We start from the raw sequence: 26,014 nt of genomic DNA on the forward strand, positions 1-26,014 counted from the left end.
CGTGAGTTCTGTGATTTTTAGTGAATCATTGAACCTGAGGAAGGTCATGGTACCCTCCTGGGATTGTAGCCAGTTGGTCACAAGTGCTGGTGGCCTGGGATCCCCACATGGGGCTGGTGTCTGAAGTGAGGGCAGCCTGTTGGGGACTATGTCCCTTCACCCATGGCATGTGATCTAACTCTGCTGGTCGTTGTTAGAATTGTGGTGCGGTACACCAGGTGGTGTCAGAACAGAGGCGGTGGGATCTGCACACCTTGAGTAAGCCCTTCTCGACCAGCTTGTTGGAACAAAACACAGTGCTCTTCACGGGAGCCTCCCAAGTTTCTTCTCACCTGTGTGAAGTCTCCTTGGTTTACTGTCCTGGGTTTTTTTCTCTCTCATCCCCAACCTCTCCTGTAGTTTTTTCTTCCTCACTGTCACTGTAACCATAAAAATACTCAGTATGTCAGTGACAGACTTGTCCTTCTATTCAGAGATGACTCTTCAACCGTCCGGGGACACTTTTTTCCAATAAAAAGTTCAGGATGGTAATTTGTGACTCCTTACTAAAGGCAAGCTGGGAGTGCGTGTGTGCGTGTGTGTGTGTGTGTGTGCGTGCATGCGTGTATGGTTTTTAAGTCATTTGTGGTCTGCTGGAGTGACCCATGGGCTAAGTTTGGACTTGTTCATAGGTTTTACATCTGTTTTCTCATCAGTTCCCAGGCGGTCTTGAAATGCCATAGCATCATGAATAACCAATGGATCTCCAACAGTTATTGACCTTGGAGTCGCAGTCTACTTGTATTTTATTGTAGATCAATTCCAATACATAAAATACAGGAAGACTCTAAAAAAGCAAATCAAAGAGTGAAGGGGAAATGATACATTTAAAAAGCCTATTTTAAAGGGGACAAGTTGGAATAAATGCACACACAAAATAGGGTCCTTTTGCTGATGCCTCTGCTGCCTTATCAAGCTGTATGTCCTTTAGTCCAGGCACATCTCCTTTCTGAGTCTTGACTTTGCCTGCATTAATGGTTCCATGAGGATCAGATGAAATTTTTGAGGTAAAAATAGGTTGACATTTAAAATATGGTATATGTGATTATTCTACCTTCTCTACATACCCATAAACACACCTGCATTTTGAGGGAAGTCCAGTTTGGGGCTGCCTTGGGAACTAGGACGCAGTATTATAGCCAAAGGGCCTTTTCTCTCAACCAAGGCATGTTGGCATTGCCACCACTCCCTTCTTGGGGTCACATTCCCCACAGAGTTCCTGCACCCAAAGGCTTTTGATATTAGGTGAGCCCCACCTACTGCCTTCCCTTGTGTATTTGAACTTTGTTCTTCTCCTTTCTGCCTCACTATATCCCCTTTCTCCCTGTCAGCTCCCTGAGCTTGTTCTGTGAACCACAGATAAGCCATTTGCATGCCCAGGCTGTGCTGAGCCCTGTTTGCTGTCCTTGGCACCCCGTCCCTGATCTGGGATGGCAAAGCAGGCAGGTGTTCTCAAACGGCTTCTAGGGATCCAGCCACAGATGCCTCTCCCTGTCTCCCACCCCAAGACTCGCTTCTGTTCTATCTGCCCACTGGAGCTTCACTGATTTGTTTGTTTATTTTCTGAGACTCTAGCTCTATCACCCAGGTTTGAGTGTAGTGGCCTGATCTTGGCTCACTGCAACCTCCGCCTCCCAGGCCCACATGATTCTCCTGCCTCAGCCTCCTGAGTAGCTGAGATTACAGGCATGTACCACCACGCCCAGCTATTTTTTCTATTTTTAGTACAGATGGGGTTTCACCATGTTGGCCAGACTAGTCTTGAACTCCTGGCCTTGAGTGATCTGCCCCTTGGCCTCCCAAAGTGCTGAGATTACCGGTGTGAGCCACCGTGCCCAACCTTCTTCATTGATTTGTTTATTGCCTAGCCATGAATTCAGCATGTGGAAGAAATGTTAATACTTTGAGGTAAACAGACAGACTAGGCCACCTAGAGAGCTGGTTGAGTTTCCCATCAAGGGAGGTATAAAGATAAGTTGGACACGTGGTGGGATACCCAGATCCCTTGTCCTTTTCTCTTAATCACTTCCTTATTTTTCTAAGAATGATACATGGATAATATGGGTAGGCTTTGTGTCCCCACCCAGATCTCATCTTGAATTGTAATCTCATAATCCCTGCTTGTCCAGGGAGAGAGCAGGTGGAGGTAACTAAATCATGGGAGTGGTTCCCCCATGCTGTTCTCGTGATAGTGAGTGAGCTTTCACAAGATCTGATGGTTTTATAAAGGGCTCTTCCCCCCTGGCTCAGCACTTCTCCTTCCTGCTGCCTTGTGAAGAAGATGCCTTGCTTTCCCTTTGACTTCTGGCATAATTGTAAGTTTCCTGAGGCCTCTCCAGCCATGCTGAACTGTGCGTCAATTAAACCTCTTTCCTTTATAAATTACCCAGTCTGGGGCAGTTCTTTATAGCAGTGTGAAAATGGACTAATACAATGGTTATTATGAAGGAGTAAAGCAGGACAGAAAATTACAAATAAATCATCTCAAATGCTACCATCTGGAAAGAAATCTGTCTCTCAGTGGATAAATAGATAGATGCATGCATAGATGATGTTGTAAACATGATAGAGAGATGGCAGATAGGTAGAATGACAGATGGTCAGTGGTTTTTAATCCTTCTGGAATCACAGACCTCTTTGGGAATCAAACTATAGCTTGACCTCAGAACTCCCTCAGCAGAACAACACATGCATACACATACACAGAACGCAACTTTGCACACAGTTTTAGGAGATTCATGAAAAGCTGCTGCCACAGAATGATTGATCTTTGTGTAGTCCCATGAAAAGATATATTTAATTTCATCATGGAAACAACAACTTAGCAAACATGAAAACAGTGTTATAGGCATGTAATATATTCACAACGAGGAGCAGCTGCCACATTGCCTGCCCCAAACACACACACCACACCCACACCCACAATCGAACGAGTGAACCAAACAAAACCAGCTGCTCTGACCTTTTCCATGAATGTATATTTGCTACTTGTTCATTCGTTCTGTCATCTGCTGGCACTTGCTCTCTAGAAACATGAAAGGTCATGAGCTCATGCCAGAACCCGCCATCTCCCTGCATTCAGACAGCTCCTACCCACTAGATGCTGGCCTGTCTGATGATGATGAGCCTCCCAATGCCAGCCTGCCCCCCGACCCGCCACTTCTCACTGTGCCCCAGAGGCACAGTGCCTGTGACCAGTGGCTGCAGGCTGCCTTCCACATCAGCCTCTGAAGAACTGGCGGGGCGGGGCGTGGGCGGGCATGCACCCATGCAAAAGTCTCAGAGACTCCCCCTTCCGTAAGCCCTTAGACTGCCGTGCTGGTGCCTCCCCCCATACTGTGTCACCTCACGGGAGGGCCAGGCACTACTTGTATCTCTCAGACGCAAAACTGCCAGCCTCTTTCTCCTGTCTTGGGTTGGCTGGCACTGGGGCGGGCACCTAGGGTATAGTCTCTGCCCATGGCACTGGGCCTCCATTTCTTCCACATGTGTGCACCTCCAGCTTGGCCAACCCTCAGCCTGGCTGTGGGGCCCAAAGCATCTTCCCCTCCCCTTGGCGTCTCTGGGATTGGGATGAGTGCCTGGCTCCCATCTCCTTCTCCCCTGGTTGCTATTGGCAGCTGCTGGCTCAGGGGCATCCCACTTCCAGGCTCTGGGTTCCACTCTCGGGGAAGGGCTCCGGGACCCATCCCTACAGCCACCCACAGCCAGGAGGGCCAAGGCCCTAGGCTGGATATTCAAATTTAGAGTCTGGCCTCCAGGGTGCATAGATAAATACTCTCTCAGAGTCAAAAAAAAAAAAAAAAAAAAAAAGAAAAAGAAATGTAAAAGGTAAAAAAAAATGGATAGAAGAATGTTTCCAACTTGAGAGCATTCTATTGGCTATTTTAAATTATGTTCCTGTGAAGTGGAGACAGATCACCATTATAATGTTGGGACAAAGCAGTGTGGTATGTGAGGAAAAGCCCAGCTTCACCATTTCTGTGGCCTTGGCAAGTTACTGTATTTCTCTGTTTCCTCACCAGCAGAATGAGTGTAATGGCATCTTAGTGTTATGACACAACTAAACGAGACACAGTAAGCAGTTGACACAGTAAATGCTCCATGCTAGTGGTGGTTGTTATAATAATCATAGTCTAGGCAGCTTAAAGACAGTAATAAATAGGAAGTGCTGCATTAATGCTAACCCCCTTAAAAAGCACTGTTGGTCAGTGTTCTGTGGGCACACAATGTGAGAACTATTGGGCTTTTTAGCAAGTTAACGTAGGATGGGAAATAGTGCTGTGGCCAGCTTTGAAAAAATAAAATCTGCCCAACTCCCTCCGTCTTTTCATTCTCCTTGAACACTTTTTTTTTTGAGTCAGAGTCTCGCTCTTGTCACTCAGGCTGGAGTGCAATGGCACATTCTCGGCTCACTGCAACCTCTGCCTCCCAGGTTCAAGCGATTCTTCTGCCTCAGCCTCCCGCGTAGCTGGGACTACAGGCACGCACCACCACACCCAGCTAATTTTTGTATTTTTATTAGAGACGGGGTTTCACCATGTTGGCCAGGATGGTCTTGATCTCCTGACCTCGGGATCTGCCTGCCTTGGCCTCCCAAAGTGCCAGGATTACAGGTGTGAGCCACTGAGCCCAGCCTGATTCTCCTTGAACACTTAATATACTGGTTTCAGATTGGCCAGCACCTATGTTAATTTCCAATTGTTCTGTGAATGTACTATTATTGTCCTACTCTTGAGGATAGGGGAATGTTCATATGAAAAAAAAACCACTCAGTTTATAATTTTACATCACCCTTGTCTATATAAAAAATTCACAGGCAAAGATAGTATTTGACCTCTAATACCAATATCCATGTATTCATTCATAATATTGGATTATTAATCACCGTTTGATGTTACTGGTACCACCAGATGCACAACCCTTGAAATGGCACGCAGAGCTGGTGTCACCTGTATAAAGCACAGAAACTAAGTTCTTAAAGTGCTCAACTAAATCAATGCTTCTTTAACAGAAATGACTTCCTTTTTAAAAAAAGCTCAGAAACATCATTCCCACTTTATAAAGTACTCACTGATTATCCCTTTATTTGTAAAAGGCTGAAAGCAATTTGTGCTGTGTTTCCTTTTTGGATAATTTTAAAAATAGAAATTGAAATTTACTAATGATTTAGGAAGTACCAGCTATCATTAGTTGCCAGCAAAGCTAGGCCCTGGTTCCAACTACTTGGAGGCTGAGGTGGGAGGACTGCTTTGAGACCAGAAGTTTGAGTCCAGCCCAGGGCAGCATTGTGAGACCCAATCTCCATATGCCAGCAATGTAATCTTTTTGTTTGTTTGTTTGTTTGTTTGAGACAGAGTCTTACTCTGTCGCCCAGGCTGAAGTGCAGTGGCACGATCTCGGTTCACAGCAACCTCTGCTTCCTGGGTTCAAGTGATTCTCCTGCCTCAGCCTCCCGAGTAACTGGGACTATAGGCGCCTGCCACCACACCCAGCTAATTTTTGTATTTTTTTCGGTAGAGACATGGTTTCACCATGTTGGCCAGGCTGTCTTTAACTCTTGGCCTCAAGTGATCCACCCACCTCAGCCTCCCAAAGTGCTGAGATTACAGGCATGAGCCATGGTGCTCAGCCCAGCAACGTAATCTTAACAAATTATACAAGGTGTAAACTTAAAAAGCTTCTGCATTTGTGTACTGGATGCAGTTGCTGCATGACTTCGTACTATTCCGTGAGCAGCACTTTGTTCTATGACCAGGAGCACTACCTGTTAGGTGGGGCAGTTTTTGTTTCGCTTTTTCTTGCCTATTCCTCATGGCTCATAATGAGACACTACCCCTTTATGTCCAACTGTTTAATATGCCTCAATCAGATTTCTTTAAAACATATTCTAACAACGGCACACATTGATTTTTCATTTGGCCCCTGTCTGGAGGGCAGTCAGTAACCAGTAACTGGGTTCAGCAGGGCACTGCTGTCCACTTTTAGGAATCAGTAGTCTCTATCAGGGAAAAGGAGAGAATACTAGAAGCCATCACTCCTGGCCTTATGGCAAGGCGGAGACTAAAAGAAGGTTAAAACAAGGCTGGGCGTGGGAGCTCATGCCTGTAATCTCAACACTTTGGAAGGCCGAGGTGGGTGGATCACCTGAGGTCACGAGTTCAAGACCAACCTGGCCAATATTGCAAAACCCCGTCTCTACTAAAAATACAGAAATTAGCCAGTCATGGTGGTGGGCGCCTGTTATCCCAGGTACTTGGGAGGCTGGGGCAGGAGAATCACTTGAACTAGGGGCAGAGGTTGCAGTGAGCTGAGACTGCACCACTTCACTCCAGCCTGGGCTAAAGAATGAAATTCTGGGCCGGGCGCGGTGGCTCAAGCCTGTAATCCCAGCACTTTGGGAGGCCGAGACGGGAGGATCACGAGGTCAGGAGATCAAGACCATCCTGGCTAACAAGGTGAAACCCCATCTCAACTAAAAAATACAAAAAATAACTAGCCGGGCGAGGTGGCGGGCGCCTGTAGTCCCAGCTACTCGGGAGGCTGAGGCAGGAGAATGGCGTGAACCCGGGAGGCGGAGCTTGCAGTGAGCTGAGATCCGGCCACTGCATCCCAGCCTGATGAAATTCTGTCTCAAAACAAAAAAAAAAAAAGAAAAAAAAGATTAAAATATAGATGCTGGAATTCTATTCCATAGTTGTCATAAATATATATATATTTTTTCTTTTTTTTTTCTTTTTTCTTTTTTGAGATGGAGTCTCGCTCTTTCACCCAGACTGGAGTGCAGTGGCACGATCTCAGCTCACTGCAACCTCCGCCTCCCAGGTTCAAGCAATTCTCCTGCCTCAGCCTCCTGAATAGCTGGGATTACAGGCACACGCCACCACACCTGGCTAATTTTTGTATTTTTAGTAGAGACGGGGTTTCACCATGTTGGTCAGGCTGGTCTCGAACTCCTAACCTGTGATCTGCCCACCTTGACCTCCCAAAGTGCTGGGATTACAGGCGTGAGCCACCGTGCCTGGCCTTTTTTCTTTTTTTTTTTTTTTTTGAGACTGAGTCTGGCTCTGTCGCCCAGGCTGGAGTGCAGTGGCCGGATCTCAGCTCACTGCAAGCTCCGCCTCCCGGGTTCACGGCATTCTCCTGCCTCAGCCTCCTGAGTAGCTGGGACCACAGGCGCCCGCCACTTCGCCCAGCTAGTTTTTTGTATTTTTTAGTAGAGACGGGGTTTCACCGTGTTAGCCAGGATGGTCTCGATCTCCTGACCTGGTGATCCGCCCGTCTCGGCCTCCCAAAGTGCTGGGATTACAGGCTTGAGCCACCGCGCCCGGCCGCCTGGCCTTTTTTCTATCTTTACTCTCTCCCTTTCCATCAGATAGTTCCCTCTCCCATGCTGCAAATTATGACCCTGTATTCCTTAACAAGGCAATGATATTCAATGAAAACCCTGCCAACTTGCAGAATCCGGTGTGGTCGGACAGTGACCTCCCTGGTCAAGGGTCATCTGCTGCTGCTATATTTAGGACGGCTGCTCCTCCAGGTAATTTTTGGTTTCCCCTACAACTCAAGTATGCCTCTGTGGTTCCCTGCCTGGAACTCCAGCCATGATCCCCTCTGTCAATACTACTGTTGCTAAACTGACATCAGTGAAGGGGTGACTGATTTATTCAGTAAATACTTCTTGAGTGCCTACTGGGTGCCAGGCGTTGTACCTAGGCTGGGGAGACAGCAGTGAGAAAAGAAACCCAAATTCCTGTCTCCGTGGCGCCTACATTCTAGGAGAGGAAATAGACAACATATTATTCTAGGGAAAAGGGCCATAAAGAAAACAAAGCCAGTTACATGATAGATACATGTGTGTGCTGGTCTAGCTAAGGCGTTCAGGAAAGACCTGTCTGATGGGATGGCATTTGCTCAGTGTCCAGAATGAAGTGGGGAGAGGGTTAGGCCACGCAAAGCTCTGGGAGAGAGAGAAGGCCCTGGGGCAGTAGCGTGCCTGGTATTTGAAGAACCTCGTTTGTGGTTTTGGGTTTTAAGCGTGGGGTGATGTAAGGAAGGGCACAGTTCCCTTCATCCTACTCTCGCACTTCCCACTAGAAAGTGAGCTCCATGAGTGCAGGAGTTTCATCTCTTTTGTTCATTGCTGTTTCCTAAATACTCAGAACAATGCCTGGGACACAGGAGACACACAAAAGATGTTGGTCTAATGTGTCAATGCGCATCGTGAACACAAGACCAGCGTGCATAACACATGTGGGGTCAGCCAGAGGAATTTATAACAGGGGAGAAAAAGTAAAATTTAAAACCTGATGCTAGGCTGGGCATGGTGGCTCTGCCTGGAATCCCAGCACTTTGGGAGGCTGAAGTGGGCGGATCACATGAGGCCAGGAGTTCAAGACCAGCCTGGCCAAATGGTGAAACCCTGTCTCTACTAAAAACGCAAAAATTAGCCAGGCATGGAGTGGGCGCTTGTAATCCTACCTACTCGGGAGTCCGAGACATGAGAATTGCTTGAACCCAGGAGGCAGAGGTTGCAGTGAGCTGAGATTGTACCACTGCACTCCAGCCTAGGTGACAGAGCGAGACTCTGTCTCCAAAACACACACACACACACACACACACACACACACGCTAAATATAACCGTTCCCAGAGTCCTAAAGAAAAAATAGGCCAGCCATGGTGGCTCATGCCTGTAATCTGAGCAATTTGGAAGGCTGAGGTGGGCGGATCACTTGAGCTCAACAGTTTGAGACCAGCCTGGGCAACATGGCGAGACCCTGTGTCTACAAAAACTACAAATATCAGCCCGTGTGGTGGTGTGCATCTGTAGTCCCATGCCACCACGGTAGTGGGAGAATTGCTTGAGCCTGGGAGGTCGAGGCTGCAGTGAGCTGAAATCGCACTACTGCACTCCAGCCTGGGCGACAGAGGGAGACCTTGAGTTTCAACAACAACGACAAAAATTTAGTCCAGTACCAGGAGGTTGAGTCTGCAGTGAGCTGCATTCCAGCTCACTCTCATTCTCTCTCTCCATATATATATATAAAATAACTAAAAAAAAAGATTCTCAAGCTCCACTCCCAGAGTTTCCAATTCAACAGGTTTAAGGTGGAGCTTGAAAATTCACATTTCTAGCAAGTTCTCAGGTATTGTTGAGGCTGCTGGTCTGGAAACTGCACTTTGAGAATCACTGGCCTAGAAAGACACCTTAAAAGACATCAACTGGTGCCGGGCTCATGCCTGTAATCCCAGCATTTGGGGAGGCTGAGGAGAGTGGATCACTTGAGGTCAGGAGTTCAAGACCACCTTGACCAATATAGTGAAACCTGGTCTTTACTGAAAATACAAAACTTAGCCAGGAGTGTTGGCATGCACCTGTAATCCAGGCTACTTGGGAGGCTGAGGCAGGAGAATCACTTAAACCCAGGAGGTGGAGGTTGCAGTGAGCCGAGATGAGTGCTGCTGGCACTCCAGCCTGTGACAGCCGGTGACTCTGTCTCAAAAAAAAAAAAAAAAAAAAAAAAAAAAAGACATCAACTGGTACCTAAAGGTGAGACTTTGTGAATCAATTTGGTTCCCCTTGAGGTCTCCCTGCAAGGGAGGAAGGGAAAGAGTCCTCTCTGTGGCATTGTACATGATGGAACTAGTATTCCTTGCATATTATTCTCATTCCCTTTGCTTGCATTAAACTTCGCTTCCCTTTTCCTTTACTGATTGTCATTTCATCCTCTGTCCAGCCTCCCCTAAAGGTGAGTGTTCCTCAAGGTCCAGGAACTCCGCTATTTTCACCTTAGCATTTTGCCCTTCAAGAATCCACCCACTTTCTTTTTCTTCCTCCTCTTCTTCCTCCTCCTCCTCTCTTTCTTTTTTTTTTTTTGAGACTTGAGTCTCAGCTCTGTCGCCCCAGGTTGGAGTGCAGTGGCCGGATCTCAGCTCCACTGCGGCTCCCGCCTCCCTGGTTCAGGCCATTCTCCTGCCTCTCAGTTTCTTCCCGAGTAGCTGGGACTACAGGCGCCCGCCACTGTGCCTCCAGCTGTTTGTATTTTAGAAGAGACGGGTTTCACTGTGTTAGCCAGGATGGTCTCTGATCTCCTGATCTTTCTGATCTCACTGGCCCGGCCTCCCAAAGTGCTGGGATTACAGGCTTGAGCCAATCATACCGCCCCCTCTTCCTCCTCCCTCTCTTCTTTTCCTCCTCCTCCTCCTCCTCCTTCTTCTTCTTCATCATGTAATAGCTGACATTTATTTCAACTTCCTATGTTCCTGGTAATGTACAGGACTTTACATAAATGTATCAGTTAGGATGCTGCTTTTGGTAGCAATGAGCAGAAAACCCAACTGAAAAAAATAAGGGCTGGGTGTGGTGGAGTGTTCCTGCAGCCCCAGTTACTTGGGAGGCTGAGGTGGGAGGATCACTTGAGCCGAGGACTTCAAGGCTGAAGTGAGCTATGATCGCTGCACTCCAACCTGGGTGATAGAGTAAAATCCTGTCTATAAATAAATAAATAAATAAACAAAAATTTCATCTCACATACCCAGTAGTCCCAGCCAGGGCAGCTGCAGGGTTGGTTGACTCAACATTGTCATTAAGGGCTCCTTCCTTCTTTCTACACCACCTTTCTTGGCCTGTTGGCTTTGTCCTCAGCGTTGAGTCCCTCGTGGTCAGAAGATGGCTGCAATGCTGCAGGCATTGCACCCAGTTATGACATTGTCTCTGTCTTTTTAAGAGCCAGGAAGCCTTCCTGGAGGCACCCTGCAGATCTCCCCCTCACATCTCATTGGCTAGAGTTAACTTGCACGTCCACCTCCTATTGCAAAGAGAATGGGATTCGCACGTTGGTTACCCTTGAGTTGGGGCGGGTCACCTTCTCCGAGTACTTGGCTGTCATTTGGACCGAGCTGGCAGTCTGCTGCAGGGAAAGAGAAGGGAAGCCGATGCTGGGTGATCAGTCAACAGCTGTGCTCTGGTTATCTATCCACTGCTGTGTAACAGCCAAGACAAAGTTGATGAAAACAACAGCCCCGGTCAATTCCATGTGAATGTCTGAATGTAACTTTACAGTCTATGTATTTAAAACCATGTTTATTTCTTGTTCCTCAAAACCAGCTCTCCTGTGTGGGGGAACAGCTCCACCACCGCATCATGGTGTGAAGGGGTGGCCTGCCCCTCCACACCTGTGGGCGTTTCTCCTTAGGTGGAACGAGAGACTTGAGAAAAGAAATGAGACACAGAGACAAAGTATACAGAAATAAAAAGTGGGCCCAGGGGACCGGCGCTCAGCATACAGAGGACCCGCGCGGCGCCGGCACCGGTCTCTGAGTTCCCTCAGTATTTATTGATCATTATCTTTACCAGCTCGGAAAAGGGAAGTGGCAGGATAATAGGATCATAGTAGGGAGAAGGTCAGCAGTAAGACATATGAATAAAGATCTTGTGACATGAATAAGTTTAAGGAAAAATGCTGTGCCTTGATATACATACACAAACATCTCCATAAACCTTTTTAGTGCATAAAGAGCAGCATTGCCGCTAGCAAGTCCCACCTTCAGCCCTAAGGCGGTTTTCTCCCATCTCAGTAAATAGAACATACAATCGGTTTCATTAATCGCAGATGTTCCATTGCCCAGGGACGGCAGGAGACAGATGCTTTTCTCTATCTCAACTGCCAAGAGGCCTCTTCCTTCTTATACTAGTCCTCCTCAGCACAGACTCCCTTCACGGGTGTCAGGCTGGGGACGATCAGTCTTTCCCCTTCCTAATGCAGGCCATATTTCAGATCAAGTCACATGGGGAGAAACCTTTGACAATACTGAAGCCTAGGCAGAGGTCCCTCATGCACCTTGGCAGCAAATTGTCCCCGGGTACTTGAGATTAAAAAGAATGGGTGATGACTTTAACAAGCATGCTGGCCTTCAGGCACTTGTTTAACAAAGCACACTCCTGCACAGCCCCCAAACTGCTGGGAACCTTGAGGACTACAGCACAGGTCTCTTGCAAGGACAGGGTTGGGGGTAGGGTCACAGATTAACAGCATCTCAAACACAGAGCAAATGGAGCTCCCTTATGCTCCCTTTCTTTCTATATAGACACAGTAACGGTCTGATCTCTCTTTCTTTTCCCCACAGTGGTGACCTTGCATGTATCCACTCAGGCAGAGTCTTGGCAGAACGCCTCATGGTCTTCCTGGATGTGGGAGGCTGGGAGGCCTGTGTACAGAGCCGCTGTGAGGCGATCTTCTGTTTGCCTCCTTCTCTCTCCTGGGAAGCTGTCATGAGACAGTTTCTCATATCTTGGGGGTTCTGGTGACACGGAGGCTTTCTGTCCTGGCTTCCTCAGAATAGAGCCTCTAGGATAAGCACCTCAGCAACGGGGGATCCCACAACTCACACTGCAGCCATCTGGGTCTTTGTTATGGTGTCACACATTTCGTGGCATGTGGGACAAACATCACAGAAGCTGGCACATTTATTCTTTGTGCTGTCTACGTAAGTAATAAACTCTCTAAATCTTTTTTTTTTTTTTGAGATGGAGTCTCGGCTTCTGTTGGCTCAGGGGCTGGAGGGCAGTGGCTGATCTCGCTCACTGTAAGCCTGCCTCCCGGGTTCCTAAGCATTCCTCCTGCCTCAGCCTCCGAGGCTGGGACTACAGGCTCTCGCCACCTCGGCCCCGGCTAGTTTTTTTCTATTTTTTTAGGTGAGACGGGTTTCACTGTTAGCCAGGATGGTCTCTAATCTCCTGACCTCCTGGATCCGCCTGCCTCGGGCCTCCCAAAGTGCTGGGATTACAGGCTTGAGCCACCGCGCCCGGCCACAAACTCTCTAAATCTTAAAGTAGCTTCTTATAACTTGACTGGTTGACTCAGAACTTGGCTTTGGCCTTGGCACCCTGCACCTCCACACTTCTATCATCAACAGAGTGTACACAATAAATATTTACTGAACACATTCGTTCTTCCAAGGCTGAAAATCTTGAGAGACCCCTTACCCCTTTCCTCTAGGTATCCCACATCTTGGCCTGTCAATTCTTCCTCCATGAACGTTCTCATTTCTGCCTCTACTTCTATCGAATAACTTTCCTGTTTCTAATCCTTCCCCCTCATCTTCCACACTGCTCCCAGAATAATCGTAAAATGCCATTTTTGTATGTGGCATCCTAAAGTTCATAGTTCACAGATTTATGGCATGCTTTAGGTTCTTTTTTTTTTTTTTTCTTTTTGAGATGGAGTTTTGCTCTTGTCACCCAGGCTGGAGTGCAATGGTGTGATCTCAGCTCACTGCAACATCCGCCTCCTGGGTTCAAGGGATTCTCCTGCCTCAGCCTCCTGAGTAGCTGGGATTGCAGGCGCCTGCCACCATATCCGGCTAATTTTTGTGTTTTCAGTAGAGACAGAGTTTTGTCATGTTGGCCAGGCTAGTCTCAAACTCCTGATCTCAGGTGATCAGCCTGCTTCAGCCTCCCAAAGTGCTGGGATTACAGGCGTGAACAACCGCGCCTGGCCACGCATCCAGTCTTTTCGTCTTGCCAGCTTGCCAACATGTTGTTCCCAGAACATGTCAGAATGGCCTCTCCTTAGAGGCACAGCCTAAGTGCCACTTTTTTTCTCCCGGAAACTTTTCTCCACCACTAGCTTTTCTGAACCTGGGTACTACTGACTTCTCTGTGGGTTTGTGGATGAATCAGAATAGAAAATGGCTGGAGATAGAAGATAACCAGACAGAACAAGCTCATTGCCAGTTTATACTAAATACGTCTGAGATACCTCCGCTAGGACTGGTGTCCTTGGTTCAGAGGTTCTTAACTGGAGTCTTGGGAGGCCCTTGAAGTTGGCTGCAAAATTCTGCTGTATGCGCCAAACTGCTAGGGTCAGAGGGAGGGAGGAAGTGTCTGTAACTATAGCCAACTTCTTATAGAGATAGGCTTAATGATACAATAAAGGCTAGGAACCCCTGACTTAGGAAAAAGAAGGCATAACTTAGTGGGGGAAAAAATAAAGGAACAACAAACTCCACTAAATTTTGGAGTCACAAGACTAGATCAGTATCCTAGCTCTGTACAGCACTGGCCTGTCACTAGCCTTTCTGAATTGCAATGTGCTCATCTAGAAAAATTATATCTACTCTGCCTACTCAATTGGGTTTCTATGGGGAATACTTTACATAAAATTGTTTTATCAATGATCATATGCCCTGCTAACATGTATGTTACTTGACTCCAGACCATACGGCTCTGTTTATATGTTCCCATTTACACAATGTCTTACTTATTTAGAAATAATAGGTCCTTACTTGTCTTATCTCCCCCTCCCTCCAGTTTTCTGAGGGTTTCATTGGTCCAGAGTCCATTGCTATTACCCGAATCAGGTCAAGATTTAGTATCAGATTGAAGGTCATGGCTCTTTTCACCAGTCTAATGATGGGAGGCCCACCCTGACCACCTTATTTAATCCTGATTACCTCCCAAAGGCCCTACCTCTAATCAACTTGTGAATTTGGGGATTAAGTTTCAAATACATAAAATTTAAGGGAATACATGCAAACCATAGCATTAACCAATTCACTTTATAATGGAGTTCACTTTGCACCCTTCTCTCAATAATACTGGATTATTCATCTTTTTTTTTTTGAGATGGAGTTTTGCTCTCGTTGCCCAGGCTGGAGTGCAATGGCATGATCTCGGCTCACTGAAACCCCTGCCTCCCGAATTCAAGCGATTCTCCTGCCTCAGCCTCCCAAGTAGCTGGGACTACAGGCACCCCTACACCCAGCTAATTTTTTTTGTATTTTTAGTAGACGGGCTTTCACCATGTTGGCCAGGCTCGTCTTGAACTCCTGACCTCAGGTGATCCGCTTGCCTTGGCCTCCCAAAGCGCTGAGATTACAGGCATGAGGCACCGCGCCTGGCTGGATTGTTCATCTTGTATGACAAATATATAAAGGTTTTTCCACCTAAATGTTTGGGCTATGTCCTACCTAAAATGACCAGATGACTGAATGTTCGTCAGATTCTTGAACCTCAGGTCACTTGTACATAAAGTGAACCCTCAGAAATGAGCCTCCTGAGTGATCTCCAGACCCAATCATACAAAGGGGTTACAGATTTCATTCTTTTGTAAGAGCTCTTTTTCCTCAGCTGGGAGCCTCTGATTTGAGAAAATTGCTTATTAGTATTTCAGCAACTCTTGAAAAAAGTTTTAGTGATACCTATGAATTTTCTTCAAGCAGTACAATATGAGATGAGTAATTTCACCTCAGTAGTACTCCAAAGTAGGAGTTGTTGACACTTTAGCTGCTCGGCAGGGAGGAGCTTGTGCTCGAATTGGTGAGAAGTGGTGTTTTTTTGTTAACAAAACATTAAGTGTTTTGTTATATTTGATATTGTCCAAAATGTAAAAGTTCCTAAAGAACACAAGGTTTTCATCTCATTAGCACTGCCTCTCTTGATTTATTCAGTTGGTTAAATCTTGGCTCCTGGGAATCTTTACTCGGGGTTATTTTTCAGTCCTTTGCTATTATAGTTATTGTGTTTACCCGTACACAGTGGGTACCCATACACAATGGCTTACACAACACAGTGCATTGTATTCTCTCAATAATTTTACAAATTTATTATTATTTTTTTAGCGACAGTGTCGTGCTCTTTGACCCAGGCAGGAGTGCAGTGGTGCAGTCCTAGCTCACTGTAGCCTGGAACTCCTGGACTAAAGTGATCCTCCCACCTCGGTCTCCTGAGTAGCTTGGACTACAGGTGTGCATCACTACATTCAGCTAATTTTTTTTTGTTTTTTTTCCAATTTAGAAAGTTTATTTTGCCAAGATTAAGGACGTGCACGGGCACGAGACACAGCCTCAGGAGGTCCTGATGACATGTACTCAAGGTGATCAGGGTTTACTTTGCTTTTATACATAAGAATATGGAACATTTCATGAATTTTCATGTCATCCTTATTGAGGGGCCATGCTAATCTTCTCTGTATTGTTCCAATTTTAGTATATGTGCTTCTGTAGTGAGCACTGCCCAGCTAATTTGTATTTTTTTGAGATGAGGTCTCAGTCTGTCACCCAGGATGGAGTGCTGTGGCACAATCTCGGCTCACTGCAACCTCTGCCTCTCAGGCTTAAGCCATCCTCCTACATCAGCCTCCTGAGTAGCTGGGACCAGAGGTGTGTGCCACCATGCCTGGCTAATTTTTTGTATTTTTGGTAGAGACGGGTTTCATTATATTGCTTAGGCTGGTCTTGAACTCCTGAGCTCTAGCAATCCACCCGCCTTGGCCTCCCACAATTCTGGGATTACAGGTGTGAGCCTCCATGCCCAGCCCTGCCCAGCTAATTAAAACAAAGTTTTTATTTTTATTTTTGTAGACATGGGGTCTTGTTATGTTGTCTAGCTGGTCTTGAACTCCTACTCTGGCCTCCAAAGTTCTGAGGTTACAGGTGTTATCCACAGAGCCTGGTCCTTTCAAGGATTTTTTTTTTCTTTTTCTTTTTTTTTTTTTTTTTGAGATGGAGTCTTGCTGTGTTGCCCGGGCTGGAGTGCAGTGGCCGGATCTCAGCTCACTGCAAGCTCCGCCTCCTGGGTTTACGCCATTCTCCTGCCTCAGCCTCCTGAGTAGCTGGGACTACAGGCGCCCGCCACCTCGCCCGGCTAGTTTTTTGTATTTTTATTAGAGACGAGGTTTCACCGTGTTAGCCAGGATGGTCTCGATCTCCTGACCTGGTGATCCGCCCGTCTCGGCCTCCCAAAGTGCTGGGATTACAGGCTTGAGCCACCGCGCCCGGCCCTTTCAAGGATTTTTAAATGCTTTCCAGCAGTCACTCATATGTCAAAAGATTGCCATAAGGATCAGACAACTGGAGGAAACCAGCATGAACTATGTCATTCCCGAGGGTGACTCTGAGCCCTAGGGCAGCTATTGATAAACATCTGACTCTTTTTCCTAGACTATGTCAATAGTGGTAACTGAGAGTAATGCCATGCCATTTGGTCACGCTCTCAGCTTGCTGACAGGGTGACTAAAAGTGGGGAACTGTCAAAGCAAAATTAAAATGGAAACTAGGTTTGAGATGCTCCTGAGCAAACAAAACAACTAGGCCTTAAAAATAGCCCTAACCTACTTAAACTGTAAACATAAATGAAACTTAACTTGGGTCATTTTTGATAAATGCTTATGTTAGAAACAAAACTTAACCTCAGCCAATCATAAGCAGCCAACTAACATGATCATGAGACTGGGGACTTTCCAAGTAAGCAAGCCAAAAAAGGCAACCAATCAAATCATTTCTTAATTTTGCTTCTGTATTTACGCTATGAATACTTGCTTCTGATATTGTGTCACTGAAACACTAAATCCTCATTGGGTTTGGGGTTTCCCAAGTGACGAACTGCTTCTTAAGTACATTCTAAAATGTTATGTGCCTTTTTTTCCCCTTTTACAATAGTCCATGTGTAATACTTTTAGCTTGAGATCTCCAATCCCCTTGCATGAGTAATTTTTTGGTGTGTGAAGTTTCCTCATACAGGGAATCCCTCAGACAACCGCATAAGCCCTAGTCCTAGTGCTCAGAATGACGACAGGTCTGCCAATATTTAACGCTTTTAAAATACTGTTGGTGGTGGTTATGTTGATGATGAAAGGCAGTGGGGAGGATGGCCTGGGTTCAATCTCTAGCTCCGAGCTATCAATGTATAACCTGGAGCCAATAATGTCTATCTCACAGAAACACAGATTATAAAATAAAAAGTAAAAGCATGTGACACCTAAGTGTACAATAAATGTGTGAAGCTGTTTAAGAAGTCTAAACATGGAATCATTACATGTAAGACAGCCTGCCTTGTGAATGTCAGCAGCTATCACAGCCACATTCACATGCATGTAAATTATCAAGGGGCATTATGCTTGGCACTGTCTAAAAGAAGGCAGGCAAGTGATCAAGTGATTTTTATTATAAAAATTTTATAAAAATGGATTTCCAGGTGAAGATGACAGAATAAAGCAGGACTACAGAATCTTCTTCCTCTAATGTCTAATAAAATTAATAAAAGATTTTACATACCACAAAATGTTTTTCAGATCGCTACGGATAAATCACAATGCTTTATGAAAATCCAGATGGAAGGAAACACACAGTTCTGCCATGCATATTAAGATGCATTCATGGGCCGGGCGCGGTGGCTCACGCCTGTAATCCCAGCACTTTGGGAGGCCGAGGCGGGTGGATCACAAGGTCAGGAGATCGAGACCACGGTGAAACCCCGTCTCTACTAAAAAAAAAATACAAAAAATTAGCCGGGTGTGGTGGCGGGCGCCTGTAGTCCCAGCTACTCGGGAGACTGAGGCAGGAAAATGGCGTGAACCCGGGAGGCGGAGCTTGCAGTGAGCCGATATCGCGCCACTGCACTCCAGCCTGGGCAACAAAGCGAGACTCCGTCTCAAAAAAAAAAAAAAGAAAAAGATGCATTCACTCTCCCACCCTAAAAATAATCATAGAACCTTACGGTAGACAGTAGTCAATTAGTTGCCATCCAATACTTAAAAATTAGATTTCATATACTCTAAATTGCTATCTTTTCTAGAAAAATAAATTCTGTTCACACTAGGCCTGCTTCCCAGGAATCATGTGCTCCAGTTTACCGAAGTCTCTACAACTGTTACCTTCATTGCTTGCCCAGCTCCTGTAAGCACTTGCAATCCCTAGGTGGGCATTACTTCCCATTCTTATACAGAAAGAAAATTTGAGGCTCAGGAAGAACAAGTAACTGCCCAGTGTTAAATTACAGCAGTGGAGCTGGGTTTCCATTCAGACATTTCAAATAAATGATGTATTTTTCCATATTCTACCAACTGAAAATAAGTTGAATTCACCCATTTAATCCCACTTACTGCTCTGCTCTGCCAGGAGCCAGTTTATATGCGTGAGAATGAATGTTGCTCCTAACACGTGTATTATTCTGTGCTCTTAGGCTACAAAAGCAATGCAATGTGAATTTTTTAGTCTTTCCATCTAAAAGTATGTGATTCAGAACTTGCCACATAGTTTGTTTGTCCTGCTGTAGACCAAGAACCATTTTTTGGGACACTAAGTCAAAGCTGCTTATTGTATCTCATGGTTGTGTCAAAAAACAACACAGTATCATACTTAAGTGCTACACTTTTAATTTTATTAAAAAACAAGCAGGTATCTTCAACATATCCAATGCTTTAATTCACATTTCTACCTGCAGGCACTGACCACAAAAATACAGACCCAACAAAACAAAAGCAATTAACACAGGGTAATTAAGTGGTTAGGTACATAGGACTGTGGTGGGCAGGGGAAAGTGCAAGAGGCCAGCTGGCTGCGCAAGTGGAGTCATCACACGTGTCCTCAACATTGTGGGTTTAGGGATCCAGTGCAATCAGTTCACTTCTAAGAGGACGGGTTGAGAACTCGAGCTAGGCTGCTCTAAACTTGTACAAACAGGATTACAAATGAGAGTGCCAATTTATCTGTAGGGTTCATTTAAGCAGTTCAAATCTGAACTGCTGACAGAGCCCTGAACCGGATTGAGAACAAACGTTTTTATGAGCCATCTTGGATCATCCAACTCCACAACGTGCCTGCCTTACTCTAGGGTTTTTCTCAGCCAAATCTACTCATCTGATCAGGATGCCCCCTTGCCTGGACAATGTCAGAGGAATAAAGAAAACAACTGAGCTTTCCGGCTCTTCCTTTTCAACATTCCACGTTAGTCACCAAAAAGTAACACATAATGGAAATTCCCTCGATTACAGGTTATTTCCTGTTTAGTGCATTCTGTGTTGATGTCGTCCTTTAATAGTGAGGTAGCTGAGGGCATCCTTAGAGAGACTGAAGTGTTCTTGGTCTGACATCTGATACCAGTAACACAATTATTATTATTTTTTTTTATTGAGACGGAGTCTTGCTCTGTTGCCCAGGCTGGAGTGCAGTGGCATGATCTCGGTTCACTGCAAGCTCCGCTGCCTGGGTTCCAGCGATTCTCGTGCCTCAGCCTCCTGTTTAGCTGGGACTAAAGGCATGTGCCACTGTGCCTGGCTAATTTTTTTTTTGTATTTTTAGTACAGATGGGGTTTCACCATATTGGCCAGGCTGGTCTCGAACTCCTGACCTCAGGTGATACACCTGCCTTGGCCTCCCCAAGTGCTGGGATTATAGGGGTAAGCCACTGCGCCCAGCCTCAGCAACACATTTCTATTTATAGTTTCTAGGTGATATATTTTCTGCAGACATTCTTGCAGATGGTTAAGCTCAATCATTTAAGTTTTATAAACGTCTGTATTAGAGGATGGCATTTTAAAATTCTTTCCCCAGAACGCTGGAATATACCTTTTTGGGCTAGGCTATGCAAGCCTCATGCACTGGTTACACAGGGCCATATGGGTAAATATATATGTATTGATGTGTATTTACATATCTAAAATTAAATACAGACTATATATTTAAATTAGAAACACGAGGAACGAAGGCTAAGTTCACTGCTTTACTATTCAATAAAATAGCTTTAAAAACTGTAAAATAGCCAAGTGGCCACATTCTAAGCAGCAACAGAGACCTCCAAAATATTCTGTCCACCAAAAACACATGAAGTTTCTGAATATGTAAAAATTAGTAGAAAATCAATTAGGTGACAAAGTCATTATAGTAGTGGCTTTCAAATCCTTTATAAAAAATAGTAGAATCATTTTAAATGTGGAAGTATTTTATCTATTGAGATCTGAAGCAGCACTCAGTATACACAAGTGTGGCTGCATTGATCGAAGTGAGAAGGCAGGAGCCTCCATGGCTTGCTGTCCCTTGGAGGCGCACTATAACTAACTCCTGAAGCAACTCCTTGTCCCCCGACACTGCATGGGTCACAGTCCAAAAACTGACTCCACGTATGAATCATACCAATTTTCATGTAACAGAGTTCAGACAAATATATCAATCTGGGTACGATACAAACAAGTTTTTCATAGAGTTCTTTTAGAAAAGTGACTTTGAGGGAAGAGGATAGTGAAGTAGAAGAAAAACAATTTTAAGAACATACAATTAATTCAATTTTTCGGCATGGTATCCCACCTAGCAAAAGCCCTAGGTGAATACAAGAGGTTCAGACCAGAAGCTTTCAAATTTCAGTATGCTTAAGAATCGCCTGAGGTGCTTGGTAATAAAAACAGATTTCTATGTTGCGTCTCCAGAGACATGGAATCATTAAGTTAAGGGTTGGGCTCAGGAATCCATATTTTCAACAGCCTGCCCAGGCATTCCGATGCTGCAGATAGCCTGCAGAGCATACTCTGAGGAACAGGAGAAAGGCTTCAAGGGAAAAATTAAAAAAGACAGGGGGACACTGTTTAAAAGCAAAACCCAAACCCCACCTTTTCTATCTTGTTGCTGAGAATGAATTCAGATTGGGATAAACAACCTTTTCTTTCTTTTTAAAATATCTAGATATTTTAAATAAATCTACTTATATTCCACTGTCCTCAACTGGGTGGAAATATTAAAAAAATTATCAATATAAAACATTGGTTCTTGCTTCAATATTATCATTTTGAAGGAAAACCACACAAAACCATTACCCATTCTAATGACCTTTTTGGCCAAACAAATTATGTATTTGGGTCCACATTAATCTTTAAGTTAGTATAACCTTTAAAGTTTTCAAGTTAGTGCAAATTTAAAATTCAATAAATATATTAAATACAATTTTACTTTATATTACAAATGCAAATTATTTTTCTTTTGACATGCTGGTAGTATTCATTTTTACAACGCAAATTGACTTTACAATTTCTGAGTCACAGTAGACTATAACTCTAAGCAAATGTATTTCACAAAGCAAACACTATGTTTTTGAAACACTCTAAAAAAATAAAAATAAATAATTTTGACTATAAAATTTGTATAAACATTAGCTACATTAGGAGTTCACAGCTAATTGTTGCAGAAAACCTAAAACACACTTAAGTCATGTAACCTTACTAGTAGAAAACTTGTATTTTAAAACACAAGTCAGTTTGATCTCTATTAAACATGACAAAACACTGAAAATTATCATCATCTGCCTACAGGATCTATAAGAGCTGCCAGGTATTCAGTATTTAAGCCACTACATTTATAGGATAAGGAATGTATTGGGATAGTAAAAAGATGAGAGAAATCTGGAAACAGACATGGAGATATGATTTACTTCATGTATTTCTTCCTGAGAATGTTGAAGTTATTTTTTTAAATATCAAGACAATTTAAAATGTAACAGGAAAATCTTATGGCAATTTTTTTGGTAGTGTAGAATCCCTGGTAATATAAACAATCACTACCCTAATATGTAACTTGCAAACATGAAGTCTTATAAATTGTACTTATTTAAACAAGACACATGCCTATACATTTATTTGAAATGCTGGGTAAATGTGCCCGAAAAAGTAAGTGAATTTTGCAAAAACAAGATGATACGTTTTGATATGGTATTCTGAAATAGCTTCCCTAAATGAAGTCTAAATGAGTGAATAAGCCAGCCGAAAAACTTCATGACAGATCAGTAGTGACGCAAAAACCTTACTAGATTACAATAACCAAAAAAATCAACTTGTTTAGATAAATGAGGGCATTTTACATAAGCTGTTCTAAATATAATGTAATATTATGATTGGTATTAAAATTCCAATTTTTAATTGTAGTTTTCACAATTAAAAAACTATATTAGTTATTGTGATTATTTTAATTCCGACATCCTAAATTGATGTACTTTGCTTCTACTATAATTAGCACTATGAATTTTATAACAGGTAAACTATAACCTACAGCAAAGTGAATTTAACAGTGTATTTTTAAAATGTGATATCTTTAACAATTTTGATCACGAATGAAAGGATATAAACCTCATAATACTCAGAACATGATTGGCCCATTAAAAAAACAAAACTCTGCCATCCTCACTGCCATGGTTACCTACCATGAAAGATGTATAAATAAACTGAAAAAAGATCTGCTCATAAAGTTTCTCAAGACTAGAATTTAAGATCACCCGAGGAGATCTGGAAGAGGTTAATTTAGCAAAATAAAATATTTCATAAAATGTACTGACTACTGTATACATTACTAAGTTGCTCTTCGAAAACATGGTCTGGGCCTGAGGTGAGGCAAACTTAGGTTTATGGCAATTCACCGATGACAGATTCATAATAGACCCTCAAAGACTGCTAATGGTATTTTGGGGGAAACATTCTGATCTTTCAGAGATTAATGTCATGAAAGAGCACAATGCCTACAAACGGGCCATTTGTCAGAAAAACACCAGGCTAGATGCCCACTGGGTCAGCCTACCTGTGGGTAATGAAGGGATGGGCTGGTCAACAGCAGAGAACAAGCACCCTCTAATGGGAACCATGAAACTGGCCCTTCAGTAAGTTTGTGGCAATTGAGGGGCAAATAAAACAATGAAACAAAGCTTTCAGTTATCCAAAAGTAGTTCCCTAGTGCTTTTCATGCCCTCCTTCTTTTTTCAATACAATGAGGAATATTTGTGAAGAATAAGAATGTCTAGATATCTGTCAGGAGAATTAAATTAGAATTTTAATTACTTAATAGACTAAATTTCTATCTGATTGTGACTAGCAGAATTTATGTGATCAATTTAACTTATTAAATAAAGCTACAGAACGTAAACACTAAACACAGGTATCATACCACAAGGTAAATAATAAATAATTTAAAAATATATATATCTCATTTTAAAATAAATATGATATAAACATTCTAGCAAAGATTTCTGTCCACTTACCTCCCTAAGGGGAAATTCTGTTAAAAGACTACTGTATTTCAAAATGCAACTAGACCACTAAAGTTTTAAAACTTATCAGTCAGCCTTGAGCTTTTCCTAAGCAATTAATCTCATCATTAAGTTTCCTTTAAGCACAATTTTTGAAGTGTTGACACTGTCTTTTAATAAAAAGAGAGGGTGATAAACTGTTCAGCTCAGAACCTATAACTTACAATCCAAAGTGCTCTGAATCTTATTTCTTACCAATTCACTTATCTGCTTCTCTTTTGGCTACACTGGTGTCATAAAAAAGATCCTGAATTTCAGCTCAAATGGTTACCTACAGAATTAAACAACATTTACGTGTCTGAATAAGTTCTTAAATAAAAATTATAATACAAATTTGAAGTATGATCTTTTTTTACTATTCTCCTTTTGAGGGTTCCTAGAAATCAATACATATACTTGGTTTGGGTTGCAGAAAATTTTAAGAGGCATGCTGCAGGAGGATGCCCACGATTAACCATGGTGGTTTGACAGTAATCATTTCCTTTCAAAAAAGCAGGTTAATTTTTAAAATGCTATGGTGTCACCATATTAAAAATGAAGATGGAAATGATCTTTCCACCCACACCTTGTTGGAGATATAATGTGTCCATCCATTGTGCGTCCATCATATGCATGGTTCAAAAATAAGAAATGAGACAGCACATACTTCAGAGCGAGTCCCACTCTCAAAACAGTCATAACAAATTTTCACTCTCATGTAAGTTTTTTTGACTTTTCGTAAGTTAATACTACTCATTTGAAGTATTTTGCTGAAAAAAGAACAAATGTTTGTAAATAACTGAAGGCTGGCTGGTTTGGGGATGCTATTTACAAAAATGTATACCCATAATACTACTAGTGAAATTAAGACTGAATAGCTGATAGAGAATTTCTATTAATACTTTTGGATGAACATACATCTACTTGCGTGAGGATTCTATGCAAAGTTTTCACTCCCTCATCCATCTATTCAGTCTCCTTTATATCTTCTTGATCCGAAGTACTAGAGATGTCATCATCTGTTTGTTCTCCAGAGAAATATAACATCATTGCATGTGTCTTGTGAGTTATGGTGACAGTGCAGGGCCCTTGGGCCCAAGGCTCCCCATCCACCTGCATTGGCATCATGGAGCACTTCAAAATCAGCTGATATTAGGGAACAAATAACGTTTAAAAGTCAGTCCCCCAAAATTTAGAAAGGTCTTCCTTAATAACACCATCCACAATCCCTTAACCCTTATGCATTTCATTTTTAGAAAATATTAATCTGAATATGTTTTTATTCATTGATTAAGGAATTCTTTTTTCAAGTGAATGTTTTATCTCATGGAGCTTGAGCCATGTTTCTGTTTCTTCCTCATCCCACTCTAGCCCCTGGTGTACAGTGACCAGCTGCATGAGCCATAAACCACTGTTTAAAGAAAGGTATAGCATGTATACTTTACGTATCAACAGCTTAGAAATGGATTGGGACAAATTAGCCTGTTACAGCCATATTTCACCTACCCTCACTGTATGTGCCTGTCCTATTCGAAAAGGATTCGCCAGTTTTACTTGAATCTGAGCACAGTGGAAAGACCCATATACTCCAACGACTTCCAGTAGACCATCGTCATGCCTAAAATTGGAAAAAGAAAATACGGATTATATGATGCAATAAAACAAAATCAGTTATGCTAGAGCAATTACTTTTTAACACAGTTGGACCATCAACTTTAAAAATACTGTAACTAATGAGATATACAAAAAAGAAAATTTAAGGAAAAATGTTAAAGTCTATAAACAAGAGATTGCTTTAAATAAAATAGTGACATAAAAAAACAGACCACAAATGTACATACCTGGCTAGAGGGTAAGTCTCGTCTCCCATCCCTTCCCATAGTCTGCAGCCACCGCCCCAGTAACCAATGTTCAGAACTATAATACCTTCCAAGCTGGGCAGTGCTACTCGCTCACCATCCAGTTCTAGCTTTAAAGAAATACAAACAGATAGTGACTACAGGGTACATGATTTCCATACACATCCATTTAGAATTCACATCTATTTTCATAAATGTGCTTATATGTGAGAGACGCACATGTAGAAGATGCTCCCTACCTCTCACTCAGGGCCTCTCATCTGGCCTTTTCTATCTCTTCAGTGGAACTGCTTGCAACAT

General features: G+C 43.4%; 1 protein-coding gene and 1 non-coding gene across 3 annotated transcripts in view; both read right to left on the bottom strand.

Annotated features, from left to right (window-relative positions):
• Nucleotides 1–15,945: 15,945 nt before the first annotated feature.
• Nucleotides 15,946–16,052, bottom strand: LOC116271194. Its single transcript, XR_004179617.1, has one exon. It is a non-coding gene; the product is annotated as a U6 spliceosomal RNA (small nuclear RNA).
• A 6,874-nt stretch (nt 16,053–22,926) lies between these two features.
• DGKE (diacylglycerol kinase epsilon) overlaps nt 22,927–26,014 on the bottom strand; it is a 30,328-nt gene continuing 27,240 nt past the window's right edge. For both annotated transcript variants that reach the window (XM_031657529.1, XM_021929071.2), the window contains 3 exons: nt 25,697–25,824; nt 25,362–25,473; nt 22,927–25,001 (listed from right to left, as the gene is read on the bottom strand). In XM_031657529.1, the coding sequence (XP_031513389.1) occupies nt 24,822–25,001; nt 25,362–25,473; nt 25,697–25,824 (420 nt within the window). In that variant the 3' untranslated portion in view covers nt 22,927–24,821. The remainder of the gene's footprint in view (nt 25,002–25,361; nt 25,474–25,696; nt 25,825–26,014) is intronic.

Source organism: Papio anubis, chromosome 17 (genome assembly GCF_008728515.1).
Source record: "Papio anubis isolate 15944 chromosome 17, Panubis1.0, whole genome shotgun sequence".
NCBI lineage: Eukaryota > Metazoa > Chordata > Mammalia > Primates > Cercopithecidae > Papio > Papio anubis.